The 16,887-nt window shown below is 41.3% G+C and overlaps 1 protein-coding gene across 1 annotated transcript in view; it reads left to right on the top strand.

The window, feature by feature from the left end:
* Positions 1–10,599, top strand: part of abcf1 (ATP-binding cassette, sub-family F (GCN20), member 1) — a 100,398-nt gene extending 89,799 nt beyond the window's left edge. The window contains exons 23-26 of the mRNA XM_034160527.1: positions 8,383–8,551; positions 8,627–8,691; positions 8,768–8,840; positions 10,343–10,599. Of these exons, the coding sequence (XP_034016418.1) occupies positions 8,383–8,551; positions 8,627–8,691; positions 8,768–8,840; positions 10,343–10,509 (474 nt within the window). The 3' untranslated portion in view covers positions 10,510–10,599. The remainder of the gene's footprint in view (positions 1–8,382; positions 8,552–8,626; positions 8,692–8,767; positions 8,841–10,342) is intronic.
* Positions 10,600–16,887: the final 6,288 nt, after the last annotated feature.

Below are 16,887 nucleotides of genomic sequence, written 5' to 3'. Positions count from 1 at the left end.
TTTGGAGGCTGATGATTGTATAAAAAAGTGGAGCTCGTCAAGAGACACATTAATACAGAAAAAGCCACTGTTCCTGCAGCAAATTACATAAAAACGCAACAGAGAACTTTAATGGGTGACACACACGTCGACATCATCGCATGGCCACGGAGTTACAGAGCTGGAGAAGCATAAGGATTTTAAGGTACCACAACACAGCAGACTTAGAAAAAAGAGTGACTCATTCAAATGTAATCTTTTTAATGCACATAATGTCTGGTGCTTATTTAAGGCAGGCGATTATTTTTTCAGACAAAGTTTTGACCCGGTCATTAAATCTGGCGGGCCCTTATTTAGGATTCCCTGTAGATCATTCAGCACCTCCTGACTGTAACTAATCTGTTACATACATATAACAGATTTTGTCCATTTTATACCTATAATGGATTTTTGATTATAACGGACAAAATTTGCTGGTCCACCTCAATCTATTATATGCAGATTTTACTGTATAACACTGGACTTCACAGCATTCATAACTCCTTTGCACTGTTAAAAACCAGATCTGTCTCCTCCTCTCTCTCTCTGCCCCCGGTTTACACCTTACCCTCAGCCAAAGGTCGCAAACTTTAGCGACTGCATAAAAAACTGGACTTGTTCACAAAGAGATGAACAAAAATAATTTACTACATTACAGAGGACTTGCAGCGATCAAACCAAATCTAATTATTACTCTGGAATAATCTGTTCTAATGAAGGTAACACCAAGTCATTGTTTTCACTCTTCAGTGATATCATCCAACCCCTGGACTCTCTGCCATCTCACCTGCACTCAACTGCCTTCTCTAACTCCCTTATGTGCTTCCTTGATGTAAACATCCATAAGATCCATCATTATCTTAGTCCAAACTCCTCTGTCCGTACCTCAGTTGAACTTCATCGACCTACTCATTCATTTTCTTCCTTCCAGCTTCGTGCCCTCTCTGAAGTCCAAGCCGTCTACCTGTCAGCTGGACCCCTTCCTACAGTTCTGGTTAAAGCCTGCCTCCCTTTTCTGGTTCCCCTCTGCTATCATTCACTCCTCTCTCACATTGCGCCTCATGTATCAATGTTGCGCTCTTGTGGCGTAAATTTACGGCGTAAACTTGAAATACACCAAAGTCGCCGTGACATGTATCAAGCAGTGCACACCTGCCCATTTCTGGCGTACGCCTGATGTGATCTTGATAAATGCGGCGGGTGGAAACGATCGTAATGATAATAAACACGCCCATAAATATTCAGACTCTGCTTCAGACACACCCTCATTTTACGACATGGAAGCCGGGAAGACAGCAATGAAAAAGAACTCCACCAATCACGACGCGTGCCAGTAGAGCGTCAAAAGCGGCCGTCGTATCAATTGTTTTGTAGTATATAATCAATAAAGTGTTACAGTGGTCCCTCATTAATCGCTGGAGTTACGTTCTAAAAAATAGCCCCTAATACGCGAAACCACAACGTAGTCAACGTTATTTTTTACAATTATTATAGACGTTTCAAAGCTGTAAAACCCCTCACTACACAGTTTATACACTTTGTCAATCAGGCATGAACATTTTCTCACTTTTCTCTCGTGTGTAAACACTCTCAAAGTTCAAACCTTAGTAGGAAAATAATACCAAACTGTTTTCAGGCCCAAACATTTGTTTGAGAAATAAAAATAGAAAGTTTTCCTATAAATAATTATGATGGCATTTAGAACTACCGAATTAATTTTAACAATCAACGAACGAGGTTGGACACATAAGAAATTATTAATAGTGACTCACCAGTATTTCACAGATCGGGCCTCTGCGTCCTGACGCTGCGCCTTTTCCCACTCACATCTCATTGCAGCAGGTGTTTATTTCCGTGTGACAAACAGTTATGAGTAGTTGTTGGTGCTCTTTTCTCTTCTGGGCAACAAGATTCTTATAAACAGATACGCAGAACACTGTACCAAAAAAAGGCATGCAAAATTGGACTAAATACTCCGAGACTCCGAGGCCACGACAGGTGAACGACGTTATAGCGAGGGACCACTGTATTCTCTTTTCACATGTCAATAATTCTTGACATGTGGATATTTGCTCACTCAATAAGACACGCCTAATCTGTCAGATTTCTTTATTTTTTAAATGTATTTCTGTATTTATTTTATTGTGACAACCGAATGGAGACGACAAAACCTGGTTGCAGCACGGGCGAATTAAGGGAATGACGAAACTACAGTTGTTATCAATTTCATAGTCTAAAACGATCACACCACATGAAGTTAAGCTCAGCGCTGCTCTGGCTCCAGGCTCGAAGTCTGGAGAAAAAGGCGAGCAGCGCTTTCTTTGCAGTCAGCGCTGTAGCCACGGATCGTGCGCCATAACAATTTGTATTGATTATTATGTAGTATAATCAGGAAAGTGTAATTTATGTAACATATGCATTGATTTGTATAATGGCACTGTTTATCATGTTGATCATCTTAATTTTTATGTGGATTCCAGCGCTGGTTCATTTTGGTGTATAATTTACGCCACCTCTCGACCTGGTGTATATTTTCAGCGCAGTGTACGCGAACGACCACTTGATATATGCCAAGTAGCGCAGCTGTTTTGGCGTACACCCCATATATGCTTAAATATCGCCGTACGCACGTTGATACATGAGGCCCATTGGAACTGTTCCTGCATCCTTCAAAGCAGCTGCAGTAACTCCAATATTGAAAAAGCCTGGCGCTGAACCCACAACTTCAAAACCCTCCATCGTATTTCTAATCTACCCTTCGTCTCCAAAATTCTTGAAGAAATGGTATCTGTCAAAGTTCACTCCCATTTATCTCGCAATAACCTGTACGAACAGTTCCAGTCTGGTTTCCACCCCGTTCACAGCACAGAAACTGCATTTATAAAAATCCTTTACAACCTCCTCGTGGCAGCTGATCCTGGTTTACTCACTGTTCTCATCCTCCTTGACCTGAGTGTGGCTTTTGACAGCATTTGTCACGTCACCCTCCTCAATAGATTATCCTCTATTGGCTTTACCCACATTTCATTAGACTGTTTTAAATCTTATCTCTCAGCACTCATTTCATCCGCCTCAAAGCCTTCAAATCCCAGCCTTTCACTGTCACTTCTGATGTGCCCCAATGCTCTCTTCTGCGGCCACTTCTCCTCATAGTTTGCCTCCTCCCCCTTGGTAATATTTTCTGCAAATGCATCATCAACTTCCGCTGCTACACCAGTGACCCTCAGCTCTACTTCTCCAGCAAACCCACATCCACTCTCCCAGCTTCCTTCCTTACTGACTGCCTAGCAGAAATAAAATCCTGGTTCTCCTCAGATTTTCTCTAATTAACGGTAATAAAACAGAGGTTCTCCTCATTGGGACAAAATCAAATCTATTCAAAATGCAAAATGGACAGTTTCCCTTTAGTTAATGACAACTTCTCTGCCTCCCCCTCCCCACAGGTTAAGAGTCTGGGTGTCATCCTCGACGGTATTCTCTTTCCTATCCCACATCAATAACATCACCCGGTCTCCATACTTTCACCAGATGTGACATTAACCGCCTCAGCCCCTCGCTCACCCCCATAGCACTACTATCCATGTTTACAGCTTTGTTACTTCTTGACTGGACTACTGCAATTCCCTCCTCTTTGGTGTCCCTTACAAATACCTCCATAAGCTTCAGCTCCCTGAATCATCACTAGAACCACCTCCATTCACCACATAATCTCGGTCCTGCAACAACTTCATTGACTCCTGGTTAGGTTCAACATCAAATTCTAAATGCTGTTGTTAACATTTAAGGCCATCAACATCCTCACACCTTCATATCTGTCTGACTTCGTCCATGTGGCCACTCCTTTTCACACCCTCAGATCTTCCTCCATTCACTTGACTGTGCTCCCCCCCGGTCCGTCACACCACTATGGGGTGCGGAGCATTCAGCCACTCTGCTCCCCAGCTCTAGACCTCATAACCACCTGTTCTCTGAAATATAACCTGTCCCACTTTTCAAACCCATCTGTTTAAGACTGCTTTTTCTGACTAATTGCACTGCCTAATTTTAATCTGTTTATTTTGTTGTTTTTTATGTATTTTAATTTGTTCTTTATTGTTGTTTTATTTGTTTTTGTTCCTGTGCGATGTCCTTGATTGCTGAGAAAGGCGTCTATAAGTAAAATGCATTATATTATTGATATGGTTGTATGTATTTTCCTTCTGTTATAACCTGCTTCTATATCCAGACTCGTCCCGCTCATACTTTGTGTCTTCAGTAGTGATAGTAGTAGCAGTAAGTCACCAGGCTCATACCTGACAGCTCTGCTGTCATTTTTAACTTTAGAAAAGAAGAAAAAAAAAACAACTATAATATGTCTGTGAAACTAAGGTGTCTGGCTGCTAACCTCTCCACCATCCCTCTGGCTTGAACTTAATACCCTATTATCTAGTAATCTTAACAGTTTAACCCCTTTTAAGCCCTTAAAGTAGCCCACCAAAGCGTAATAGAACTATTCTGTCATCCTGAACAAATTGAAATGGTATAACCCTGAATTCAAACATGTTATAATTGGTCTTTAGGCATGCCTTGTTGATCTTTGTAAATCTGTAATAATCATAGTGATTGTATCCCTAAGTCTGTTAGCAAAGTCTGGATGAAATATATATTATCAAGCAGCCTTGTAACCTAAATATGGTCCAGTTACTGACTATGGAGACATTTAACAACTAAAAAGAAATTAGTCCACGTATTAAACCTCTGGGGCCGACGCCGTCGTATATGACGGCTAAGATCAAGCTTTACTAAATTATAAATACGTTTTTAATGATATGAGATAGAAACTTACTCTTTTTTTTTTTCTTTTTTTTTTGCTGAAAAGTTAAGTCTGCGGACCTTCGAGCCAGCCATCGGCCATCTTTGTACTCCTCATAGAAGCTGTGTGATGACGTGCGCAATGTGAGTGTCGAATCGGAATTGGTTCACCGTCACATGGTTTTCCAGAATCCAATCGTAGGGCAGATTTACCTCACGTGAAAAGCCAAAGATCGTTTTCAGGAGTAATATGTTACTAGTTGGCCCGTTTGAATAGCCTCCTGAGCTCTAATGAGTACATACTATTGGGCTCCAAATGCGCCCTGCGCCATTACGCATAGCAATCACTGAAAGCAGACGGAGAGCCTCTGATGACAATCTCACGTGCCCAATCAAAGATTGTGTAACTATCAGGATTGCTCCACTAGTTTGCATGTGAATGTTACTGGACTACTCTGTTGCTTTTACCACGAAGACAGAAAACGCATAGACCATTTTATATATATTGTTCAAAATGTGCATTTGTGTTTATTGTTTGAGCCTTTTTGTTGTACAGTCTTTCACACCTAAAGTGTCAAAACAGTGTTTATTATAGTTTCCTGGTTTTTTTTTTTTTTTTTTTAAATAAATGTGTGTGGAAAATTATTTTCCACTTTACTTTTTCCTTCCATATTTTTGATTGTAAACCTTTATTACACTTATAAAACACAACAAAAGAATATATATTATGAAAGCACAGGTTGTCCTGAAAAAAAGAGACATAAAACTTGATTGTGCAGGGATGCAGGGAGAGCTGTTAACGGCAAGAATAAAACATTTATGCCAGGTGAGTGAACTGTCCAAAAAATGCCCTCAGACCCCAGAGGGTTAAAAAAAAATACACACACAATTAAACAGTGTCCCCACACTGGCTGGTAAACTCAGTCTTCAGTGAACTATCTTGTCCTCTACTGCCCTCTTTTAGATGAACAGCTGCGGCCCTGCTGGTGTAGAAAAGACATGGCTCCTGTCGTTTGCTATGATTTTCAGGGTGTTGGGATACAGCGTGGCACATGATTACAATTTGTTCATGTAAATGGGGAATCTTCTTCACAGACTAAAGTTAATTATGGAGTTCCACGAGGTTCTGTGCTAGGACCAATTTTATTCACTTTATACATGCTTCCCTTAGGCAGTATTATTAGACGGTATTGCTTAAATTTTCATTGTTACGCAGATGATACCCAGCTTTATCTATCCATGAAGCCAGAGGACACACACCAATTAGCTAAACTGCAGGATTGTCTTACAGACATAAAGACATGGATGACCTCTAATTTCCTGCTTTTAAACTCAGATAAAACTGAAGTTATTGTACTTGGCCCCACAAATCTTAGAAACATGGTGTCTAACCAGATCCTTACTCTGGATGGCATTACCCTGACCTCTAGTAATACTGTGAGAAATCTTGGAGTCATTTTTGATCAGGATATGTCATTCAAAGCGCATATTAAACAAATATGTAGGACTGCTGTTTTGCATTTATGCAATATCTCTAAAATCAGAAAGGTCTTGTCTCAGAGTGATGCTGAAAAACTAATTCATGCATTTATTTCCTCTAGGCTGGACTATTGTAATTCATTATTATCAGGTTGTCCTAAAAGTTCCCTAAAAAGCCTTCAGTTAATTCAAAATGCTGCAGCTAGAGTACTGACGGGGACTAGAAGGAGAGAGCATATCTCACCCATATTGGCCTCTCTTCATTGGCTTCCTGTTAATTCTAGAATAGAATTTAAAATTCTTCTTCTTACTTATAAGGTTTTGAATAATCAGGTCCCATCTTATCTTAGGGACCTCGTAGTACCATATCACCCCAATAGAGCGCTTCGCTCTCAGACTGCAGGCTTACTTGTAGTTCCTAGGGTTTGTAAGAGTAGAATGGGAGGCAGAGCCTTCAGCTTTCAGGCTCCTCTCCTGTGGAACCAGCTCCCAATTCAGATCAGGGAGACAGACACCCTCTCTACTTTTAAGATTAGGCTTAAAACTTTCCTTTTTGCTAAAGCTTATAGTTAGGGCTGGATCAGGTGACCCTGAACCATCCCTTAGTTATGCTGCTATAGACGTAGACTGCTGGGGGGTTCCCATGATGCACTGTTTCTTTCTCTTTTTGCTCTGTATGCACCACTCTGCATTTAATCATTAGTGATCGATCTCTGCTCCCCTCCACAGCATGTCTTTTTCCTGGTTCTCTCCCTCAGCCCCAACCAGTCCCAGCAGAGGACTGCCCCTCCCTGGGCCTGGTTCTGCTGGAGGTTTCTTCCTGTTAAAAGGGAGTTTTTCCTTCCCACTGTAGCCAAGTGCTTGCTCACAGGGGGTCGTTTTTGACCGTTGGGGTTTTACATAATTATTGTATGGCCTTGCCTTACAATATAAAGCGCCTTGGGGCAACTGTTTGTTGTGATTTGGCACTATATAAAAAAATTGATTAATTGATTGATTGATGAGATGCCAGTTATCATTCACAACTGATGTTTAAATGTCATCGTAGTTTTTGCACTTCTACATTGTGTCCTGAGGTGGGTCTCTTCTGAAGGATGTGGGCTTCTCTTTCCACACAGTGCTCTTCTTCTGCCTGGCGGCTTAGCACCCTGTTGTTTGCACTGAATCAAAGGAATTTAACCAAGCTGTGGCGGCTATAGCCCGACTCTGTCTGTGTCCAAGACAAAACAGACAACAGTGTTTGCAGAAACGTGTCCATGTTACCTTTCTCTGAGTTTTCTGGCACACTAACTATCCGTACATTATTTTGTCAACTTGCATCTTCCTTGTAAGTCACTCATTCTTGAACTTGCGCCACTGTTCTTGCCATTTGCATTACAGTTTCCTCCGTCTTCTTTGGCATGCCGTCAGTGCCTCAAGCGTGAAAATGCGGTTTTCAGCATCAGTAATTCTCTCTCCAAGCTGTTAAACTGGTCTGAAGGGTGTCAGGTGTCTTCTTCACTTCCCCAGTATCGGTCACAGTTCCCTACAGTGTGGCCTGAATGGTTGCTAATTCTGTGATTGTGTCTGGCACTGTTTGTTTTTCACCTTTGTTTTTGCTCTCTTGAATGGTCTTATCTCCTGGCATGGTCCCAGGTTGCTTCTACTAATACAAGTATTAAGCACACAACTGGGTACTTATCAACTCTCAAAATTATCCTTGGTGGGGTGTTTCGTGTTCAGCTCTGCAGAGCTAGTCACTACGCACTATGTGACTTTTTCTTACAAAGTGATTTTATTTTTGTAGTTTATGCGCACACACACACAACACACACACACACACTTTGTTTCCTGCTCTAAGCTGGTAAATACATATTAACTCTGCATTGGTTTAAAGTTTTCATAACCAGCTCTTACTAGCAGTGCAGTTTGTGACCACTGGCATTGAAACCAACAGGAAGTGGATACAGGTGTTGTGATTGGCTCAGATATTGATTAAGACATCTGAATTAGGAAATCAACTAGAATCTGTTGGCGAGCAAACATACGTACATGTGGGAGGGGCTAGTTGGGCTCCGACTGTAAACGTTGTCGTGGTGATTGTGGTGTGTGCAGAAAGTGGGCTTCTTCAACCAGCAGTACGCCGATCAGTTAACCATGGAGGAGACGGCCACAGAGTACCTGATGAGGAACTTCAATCTGCCGTACCAGGACAGCAGGAAGTGTCTGGGTCGATTTGGGCTGGAGAGCCACGCACACACAATTCAGATCTCCAAGCTCTCAGGTAGGAACAGCAAATGGACAGTTTGTCCATGTCCCAGAGGTCTGTTTCTCTAACTGGGTGTTGATGCTTCCACAGGTGGTCAGAAGGCCAGGGTGGTGTTTGCTGAGCTGGCCTGTCGTCAGCCTGACGTGCTGATCCTGGTAAGTCGCTGCAGGACTTTTCTTACTCTGGCAGCTGGCTGAACTCAAAGATGGTTTATTTCTGTTTGTCTGTCAGGATGAACCTACCAACAATTTGGACATCGAGTCGATTGATGCCTTGTCAGAGGCCATCAATGAATACAAAGGAGGTACGTCGCAGACGACACGCTGCCGCTGCACTACAGCCTTCACACACACACACACACACACGGTGTCACACAGCCTCAGGGTCTGTGGTCGCTCCCTGATTGTGTTGTAGCTAGTGTTGGGTACCAAGAACCGGTTCTTTTCCAGAATTGTTAAGAAATGATTTAATCCACCAACATCAATAGCCTTTTTGCTTAACGATTCCCTTATCGGTCCTTCAGAGCAGCCGTTGTTTTTGAGGGTGTTTATCGGGAAACTGATCATTTCTTTACGTTGATTGCAGACCCTGCAGCGGCTCTGTAATCAACTACTTCTGCAGCGGCTGTGCTTGAAGCTTGAACCAATAAAGCAGTGCTCCAACCCGCTGCTTTGTTGGTTTTGTGCTTCGCTGCTTTTCAGAAGCAGCAAGTCCACTTCTTAATCCCTCTCAAAGCCATTTAAAAATGTCAATTGAGAGTCACTTTTGTGTGGATTAAAGTCACTAACTGGGACTCGTCTTGTTGCGAACAAGAAACGAGTATCGTCCTCCATTCCGTTCGCACAGCTCCAAACGCTGTGCGGCTCTCTGTCGAGTCAAGTTAGATTTCGGTCAGAATTAATAACTTCAAAGTGAATCGCTGTTTTAAATCAAATGACACCTCTTTCCAAACATTGTAATACAGACAACAAACTACAACAGACTAAAATGTTTTTTCCTCCCAAAATGAGATGTCCTCTGCTCTTTATGAGTTACATTGATGTTGACGTGCAGCGCAGCCAACTGCAAGAGCTCAGCTCAGAGGCTGTAGAGCAGACCTGGGCAAACTGCGGCCCGGGGGCCACATGCGGTCCTTTGCATGTCTCTGTCCGGCCCTCATGAGGTCTGTGATTATTATTACATATATGAAAAATGTCAAGCTTGTGTGTTGCAAATCATTAGAGAGGTTTATTTACGTATATTTAAATATTTACACAGGGTTGGGTAGGATTACTTTGAAGGAATACATGTGGATTACATGTATGTATGTACATACATTTGGATTACTTGTAATCTGATTACTTTTGGATTACATTTCAAAGTAATCCTACCCAACCTTGTATTTACATATTATTACAATAATAAAAAATACCTATAAAAGCTATTAAATAGGTAATTTTGTGTACAATATGTAATGGGAGACAGCCAAGTTATCGATGGTGTGGCCCTCGGACATAATTCAGGTTCTCTATGTGGCCCCTTGTAAAAATTAATTGCCCACCCCTGCTGTAGAGTAACATTTGTCTGATTAATACCACAAACTACTGATTTTATTTCTATTTATGTCCGGAGATCAAGGATCCACTGACCAATTTCATATTTATTTAGTTTAAGACTCAATAAAATGTTGTTGACATAGAAAACCTGTAAAGCCTACTTTTAGTACGTTCACAGGAGATATTGATATCGACCAGACCGTCCTGGTTCTTCCTGGCTCAGGAGCCTGTTGGAGCCTGTCTTACTGTGTCCTTGTGTCCTCTTGTCCAGCTGTTATCATTGTGAGCCATGATGCCAGACTCATCACAGAGACTCAGTGCCAGTTGTGGGTTGTAGAGGACCACTCAGTCAACCAGATCGATGGAGACTTTGATGATTACAAGCGGGAAGTACTGGAGGCCCTGGGAGAAACCGTGGTCAGCAAGACCCACGCCTGATGTCCACGATCCCACACAAAGCAAAGATCAAAGCTTCACACAGCTCAGTTTGCTTCATGAAGACAATAAAAGAATAAACATTTAAACTCTCTTGCGCTTTATGTGTGCACGCGCAGTTATTATGCAACATTGATATTCCTGAAGATTGTTGTTGAATAAACTCAGTGTACTCAGTCAATCCGAAATGTTAACAAAGCTCAAACCTGAATGTAGAACTAGAACAGAAGTGTTGACTTTCTCAGGGGAACAGATGTGTGCACAGTTATTATAAAGCAGCATTTATTGTGCACAATTACCAGCAGGCAAAATAAGTATGAAATATGCCACTATTTTTCTCAGTAAATATATTTCTAAAAAGTATTCTTTTTTGCTCGTTTGTTTGCTTGTTTTTTAATGTCCTAAAAATTTCAAATGTAAAAACACGAGTTCACAAACTTTCAAGCAGCACGGTATCCTTTATTTAACCAGATAATCTCAGTGAGATTAAAATCTTTTTTGAAAGAGACACCTGGGTCCATTGCACAAAAGTAGGGTAAGGGATTAAGGCAGGATATCGTGGTTATCCAGGCTCAATTCATCCATGATCTGATATGTTATGGCATAAGACACCACAGAGGTTTAGTCTGTGGAGGTAGACTGCTCCAGATCAGGATAAGTGCCAGGATCTATTTAATCTTGTTAACCCCTAAAACGTGAATCAGCTGCAAATCGTGAATTACCCGCAAACCATAAATTGCAAAAATGTGAGTACTGAAAAAATATCTCTCAAAATATAAATGCACATATCAAAATGTGAATTTCTTCACATTTGGTCAGTGGTGGGCACCAGCTAATCAAAACGTTCATGAAGATAACTGCTTATCCGCTAACTGAAAAGTTAAGTTTTATTATGCTAAACCGCAAAAAAAGAAAAAGCGGCAGTTACAGCTAACCGCTAACTTTTAGTACTGACTCAGCACACTGTCGGCTACTGATAAGCCAGTTTCCAGTTTAAGCACCGCCGATGCTTCTGAGTAAAATCAAAGGTGATTACAAATCCCAAATGAACAACGAGCCAGAACTTTTGTCTTGAAGCACCCTGTCCGCTTCTATTGCAAACAAAAAGTGCCATTTACTTTCCACATATTACAGCACAGACAGTGGGCAGGAGACATTAAATGCAAATCACTTTTCACACTTTTCACTTAAACATCTAATTCTGGACAGTTTAACAGTAGATCTCTCATTTATACAAAGTGAAAATATCGCACATATCTTTTAAAGTAATGCATTAATTCTGAAGGTTTGAGCGTTAACAGACGTGCCAAAAAGCATTAGTCTCCACTGGTTGGTTAGTTGGTTTATTTATTTGAAGATACCAACACACAAGTTACTGTAACGTGTGTGTTGGTTTTTACAACTAAATGTGTATTTATAAATATAACATTTTTTTTCATTTGCTAAAAAAAAAGGCATTTGCAAAACTGAAAATTCAGTTTGTGAAGTGTATTCACAACAAATAGCGACCAACGTTGGTCGCTATTCACACTCCCATCCAGTACATGGCAGTGTTCTATGCATTTTGACCGGGGGGGGGGGGGGGGGGGGGGGGGGTGATTGAAAGAGAATTATTTAAATTTCCCATAGTGCCTTTTGGCGCACGTGTCTGTTAAAGCTCAAACCTTAAGAATTAGTGCATTACTTTAGAAGATATGTGATATTTTCACATTGTAAAAATAACAGTTACCATTAATGTTAAACTGTCTGTAATTAGTTATTTATAAGTAAAACCATGGGTGAAAAATGTTGTTTCTCATGTCTCCTGCCCACTGTCTGTTGTGTTGCATGTGGAAAGTAAATGACGCTTTTTTTGGACCTCTGTAAATTACTTAAGCTGAAAGAAAATATATACCATTAATGAAATTCACGTTATGTGACTTGAGCTTTGCGATGTGTCCACGTTTTGTGGGATTTTATTCATGGTTTGCTGCAAACTTATCAGTTCCCCACTGCACATTAACACATTCAACTCAAAAGGGTGACCTTTAAGTCAAAAGTGATGCGTTTATATTTTTGTTGAGTGTATATCAAAAATATAAACGCAACACTTTTGGTTTTGCTCCCATTTTGTATGAGATGAACTCAAAGATCTAAAACTTTTTCCACATACACAATATCACCATTTCCCTCAAATATTGTTCACAAACCAGTCTAAATCTGTGATAGTGAGCACTTCTCCTTTGCTGAGATAATCCATCCCACCTCACAGGTGTGCCATATCAAGATGCTGATTAGACACCATGATTAGTGCACAGGTGTGCCTTAGACTGCCCACAATAAAAGGCCACTCTGAAAGGTGCAGTTTTATCACACAGCACAATGCCACAGATGTTGCAAGATTTGAGGGAGTGTGCAACTGGCATTCTGACAGCAGGAATGTCAACCAGAGCTGTTGCTCGTGTATTGAATGTTCATTTCTCTACCATAAGCCGTCTCCAAAGTTTCAGAGAATTTGGCAGTACATCCAACCAGCCTCACAACTGCAGACCACGTGTAACCACACCAGCCCAGGACCTCCACATCCAGCATGTTTACCTTTAAGATCATCTGAGACCAGCCACTCGGACAGCTGCTGAAACAATCGGTTTGCATAACCAAAGAATTTCTGCACAAACTGTCAGAAACCGTGTCAGGGAAGCTCATCTGCATGCTCGCCATCCTCATCGGGGTCTCGACCTGACTCCAGTTTGTCGTCGTAACCGACTTGAGTGGGCAAATGCTCACATTCGCTGGCTTTTGGCACATTGGAGAGGTGTTCTCTTCACGGATGAATCCCGGTTCACACTGTCCGGGGCAGATGGCAGACAGCGTGTGTGGCGTCGTGTGGGTGAGCGGTTTTCTGATGTCAATGTTGTGGATCGAGTGGCCCATGGTGGCGGTGGGGTTATGGTATGGGCAGGCGTCTGTTATGGATGAAGAACACAGGTGCATTTTATTGATGACATTTTGAATGCACAGAGATACCGTGACGAGATCCTGATGCCCATTGTTGTGCCATACATCCAAGAACATCACCTCATGTTGCAGCAGGATAATGCACGGCCCCATGTTGCAAGGATCTGTACACAATTCTTGGAAGCTGAAAATGTCCCAGTTCTTGCATGGCCGGCATACTCACCGGACATGTCACCCATTGAGCATGTTTGGGATGCTCTGGACCGGCGTATACGACAGCGTGTACCAGTTCCTGCCAATATCCAGCAACTTCGCACAGCCATTGAAGAGGAGTGGACCAACATTCCACAGGCCACAACTGACAACCTGATCAACTCTATGCAAAGGAGATGTGTTGCACTGCATGAGGCAAATGGTGGTCACACCAGATACTGACTGGTATCCCCCCCCATAAAACAAAACTGTACCTTTCAGAGTGGCCTTTTATTGTGGGCAGTCTAAGGCACACCTGTGCACTAATCATGGTGTCTAATCAGCATCTTGGTATGGCACACCTGTGAGGTGGGATGGATTATCTCAGCAAAGGAGAAGTGCTCACTATCACAGATTTCGACTGGTTTGTGAACAATATTTGAGGGAAATGGTGATATTGTGTATGTGGAAAAAGTTTTAGATCTTTGAGTTCATCTCATACAAAATGGGAGCAAAACCAAAAGTGTTGCGTTCATATTTTTGTTGAGTGTACTTAAAAAAAAACAGTTTTGCAATGTAGCAGAGGATGTTTTTAAGTATTTGTGCCACTCCCCATATGTCATGAAAAAATACCGCCCCGGGTGGCTGCCTGGTTCGCCTGTACCAAAAATCGCATCTGCCCTGTGATCACTCCTCCCACAAGTTTCTTTCCTTTCCACTCAAAACACTTCACTTTCTTTCCTGCCAAAACCGTCAGTTTAATCAAACTATCTCATTGTTTGGAATCACTACATGCAGTCAGTAGACTCCTGTCCTGAAGCGGTTTCACTTTCACGGTTCCTATTTTGTTGTGTAAAGCTTTAGTTTTAGTTTTCTAAAACTAAAGCTTCTTCTAAAACTAGTTTTCTTTTGTTGTGTAAAGCTTTAGTTTTCTGCCATATGCAAATTAGATATGATTACATTATCATGTCATCTTACGATTTTTTTTTTAACGACATTTCAGAGAACCAATTGACACTAAGGCTAGGCACTTATTTTCAATAGCGAATAGAATGACAGATTCAAATCAAATCAATTTTATTTATATAGCGCCAAATCACAACAAACAGTTGCCCCAAAGCGCTTTATATTGTAAGGCAAGGCCATACAATAATTACGGAAAAACCCCAACGGTCAAAACGACCCCCTGTGAGCAAGCACTTGGCGACAGTGGGAAGGAAAAACTCCCTTTTAACAGGAAGAAACCTCCAGCAGAACCAGGCTCAGGGAGGGGCAGTCTTCTGCTGGGACTGGTTATGGCTGAGGGAGAGAACCAGGAAAAAGACATGCTGTGGAGGGGAGCAGAGATCAATCACTAATGATTAAATGCAGAGTGGTGCATACAGAGCAAAAAGAGAAAGAAACACTCAGTGCATCATGGGAACCCCCCAGCAGTCTAAGTCTATAGCAGCATAACTAAGGGATGGTTCAGGGTCACCTGATCCAGCCCTAACTATAAGCTTTAGCAAAAAGGAAAGTTTTAAGCCTAATCTTAAAAGTAGAGAGGGTGTCTGTCTCCCTGATCTGAATTGGGAGCTGGTTCCACAGGAGAGGAGCCTGAAAGCTGAAGGCTCTGCCTCCCATTCTACTCTTACAAACCCTAGGAACTACAAGTAAGCCTGCAGTCTGAGAGCGAAGCACTCTATTGGGGTGATATGGTACTATGAGGTCCCTAAGATAAGATGGGACCTGATTATTCAAAACCTTATAAGTAAGAAGAAGAATATTAAATTCTATTCTAGAATTAACAGGAAGCCAATGAAGAGAGGCCAATATGGGTGAGATATGCTCTCTCCTTCTAGTCCCTGTTAATACTCTAGCTGCTGCATTTTGAATTAACTGAAGGCTTTTCAGGGAACTTTTAGGACAACCTGATAATAATGAATTACAATAGTCCAGCCTAGAAGAAATAAATGCATGAATTAGTTTTTCAGCATCACTTTGAGACAAGACCTTTCTAATTTTAGAGATATTGCGCAAATGCAAAAAAGCAGTCCTACATATTTGTTTAATATGCACATTCAGTGACATATCCTGATCAAAAATGACTCCAAGATTTCTCACAGTATTACTAGAGGTCATGGTAATGCCATCCAGAGTAATGATCTGGTTAGACACCAGGTTTCTAAGATTTGTGGGGCCAAGTACAATAACTTCAGTTTTATCTGAGTTTAAAAGCAGGAAATTAGAGGTCATCCATGTTTTTATGTCTGTAAGACAATCCTGCAGTTTAGCTAATTGGTGTGTGTCCTCTGGCTTCATGGATAGATAAAGCTGGGTATCATCTGCGTAACAATGAAAATTTAAGCAATGCTGTCTAATAATACTGCCTAAGGGAAACATGTATAAAGTGAATAAAATTGGTCCTAGCACAGAACCTTGTGGAACTCCATAATTAACCTTAGTCTGTGAAGAAGATTCCCCATTTACATGAACAAATTGTAATCTATTAGATAAATATGATTCAAACCACCGCAGCGCAGTGCCTTTAATACCTATGGCATGCTCTAATCTCTGTAATAAAATTTTATGGTCAACAGTATCAAAAGCAGCACTGAGGTCTAAGAGAACAAGCACAGAGATGAGTCCACTGTCCGAGGCCATAAGAAGATCATTTGTAACCTTCACTAATGCTGTTTCTGTACTATGATGAATTCTAAACCCTGACTGAAACTCTTCAAATAGACCATTCCTCTGCAGATGATCAGTTAGCTGTTTTACAACTACCCTTTCAAGAATTTTTGAGAGAAAAGGAAGGTTGGAGATTGGCCTATAATTAGCTAAGATAGCTGGGTCAAGTGATGGCTTTTTAAGTAATGGTTTAATTACTGCCACCTTAAAAGCCTGTGGTACATAGCCAACTAATAAAGATAGATTGATCATATTTAAGATCAAAGCATTAAATAATGGTAGGGCTTCCTTGAGCAGCCTGGTAGGAATGGGGTCTAATAGACATGTTGATGGTTTGGAGGAAGTAACTAATGAAAATAACTCAGACAGAACAATCGGAGAGAAAGAGTCTAACCAAATACCGGCATCACTGAAAGCAGCCAAAGATAACGATATGTCTTTGGGATAGTTATGAGTAATTTTCAAGTAAGATTCAGTAAATAAGAAGAAGACGGTGGAAAAGAAAGGATGAAGTCACTACTGCTAGACTGAGAATTTCTCATACTTTTTTGAACAGTACTCTCTTCCTCCTAGGTTAGCATC

The sequence above is a fragment of the Thalassophryne amazonica genome, chromosome 20, assembly GCF_902500255.1.
Source record: "Thalassophryne amazonica chromosome 20, fThaAma1.1, whole genome shotgun sequence".
Lineage (NCBI taxonomy): Eukaryota > Metazoa > Chordata > Actinopteri > Batrachoidiformes > Batrachoididae > Thalassophryne > Thalassophryne amazonica.
The sequence above is the reverse complement of the archived record's forward strand: the minus strand, read 5'-3'. Positions and strand labels throughout refer to the sequence as shown.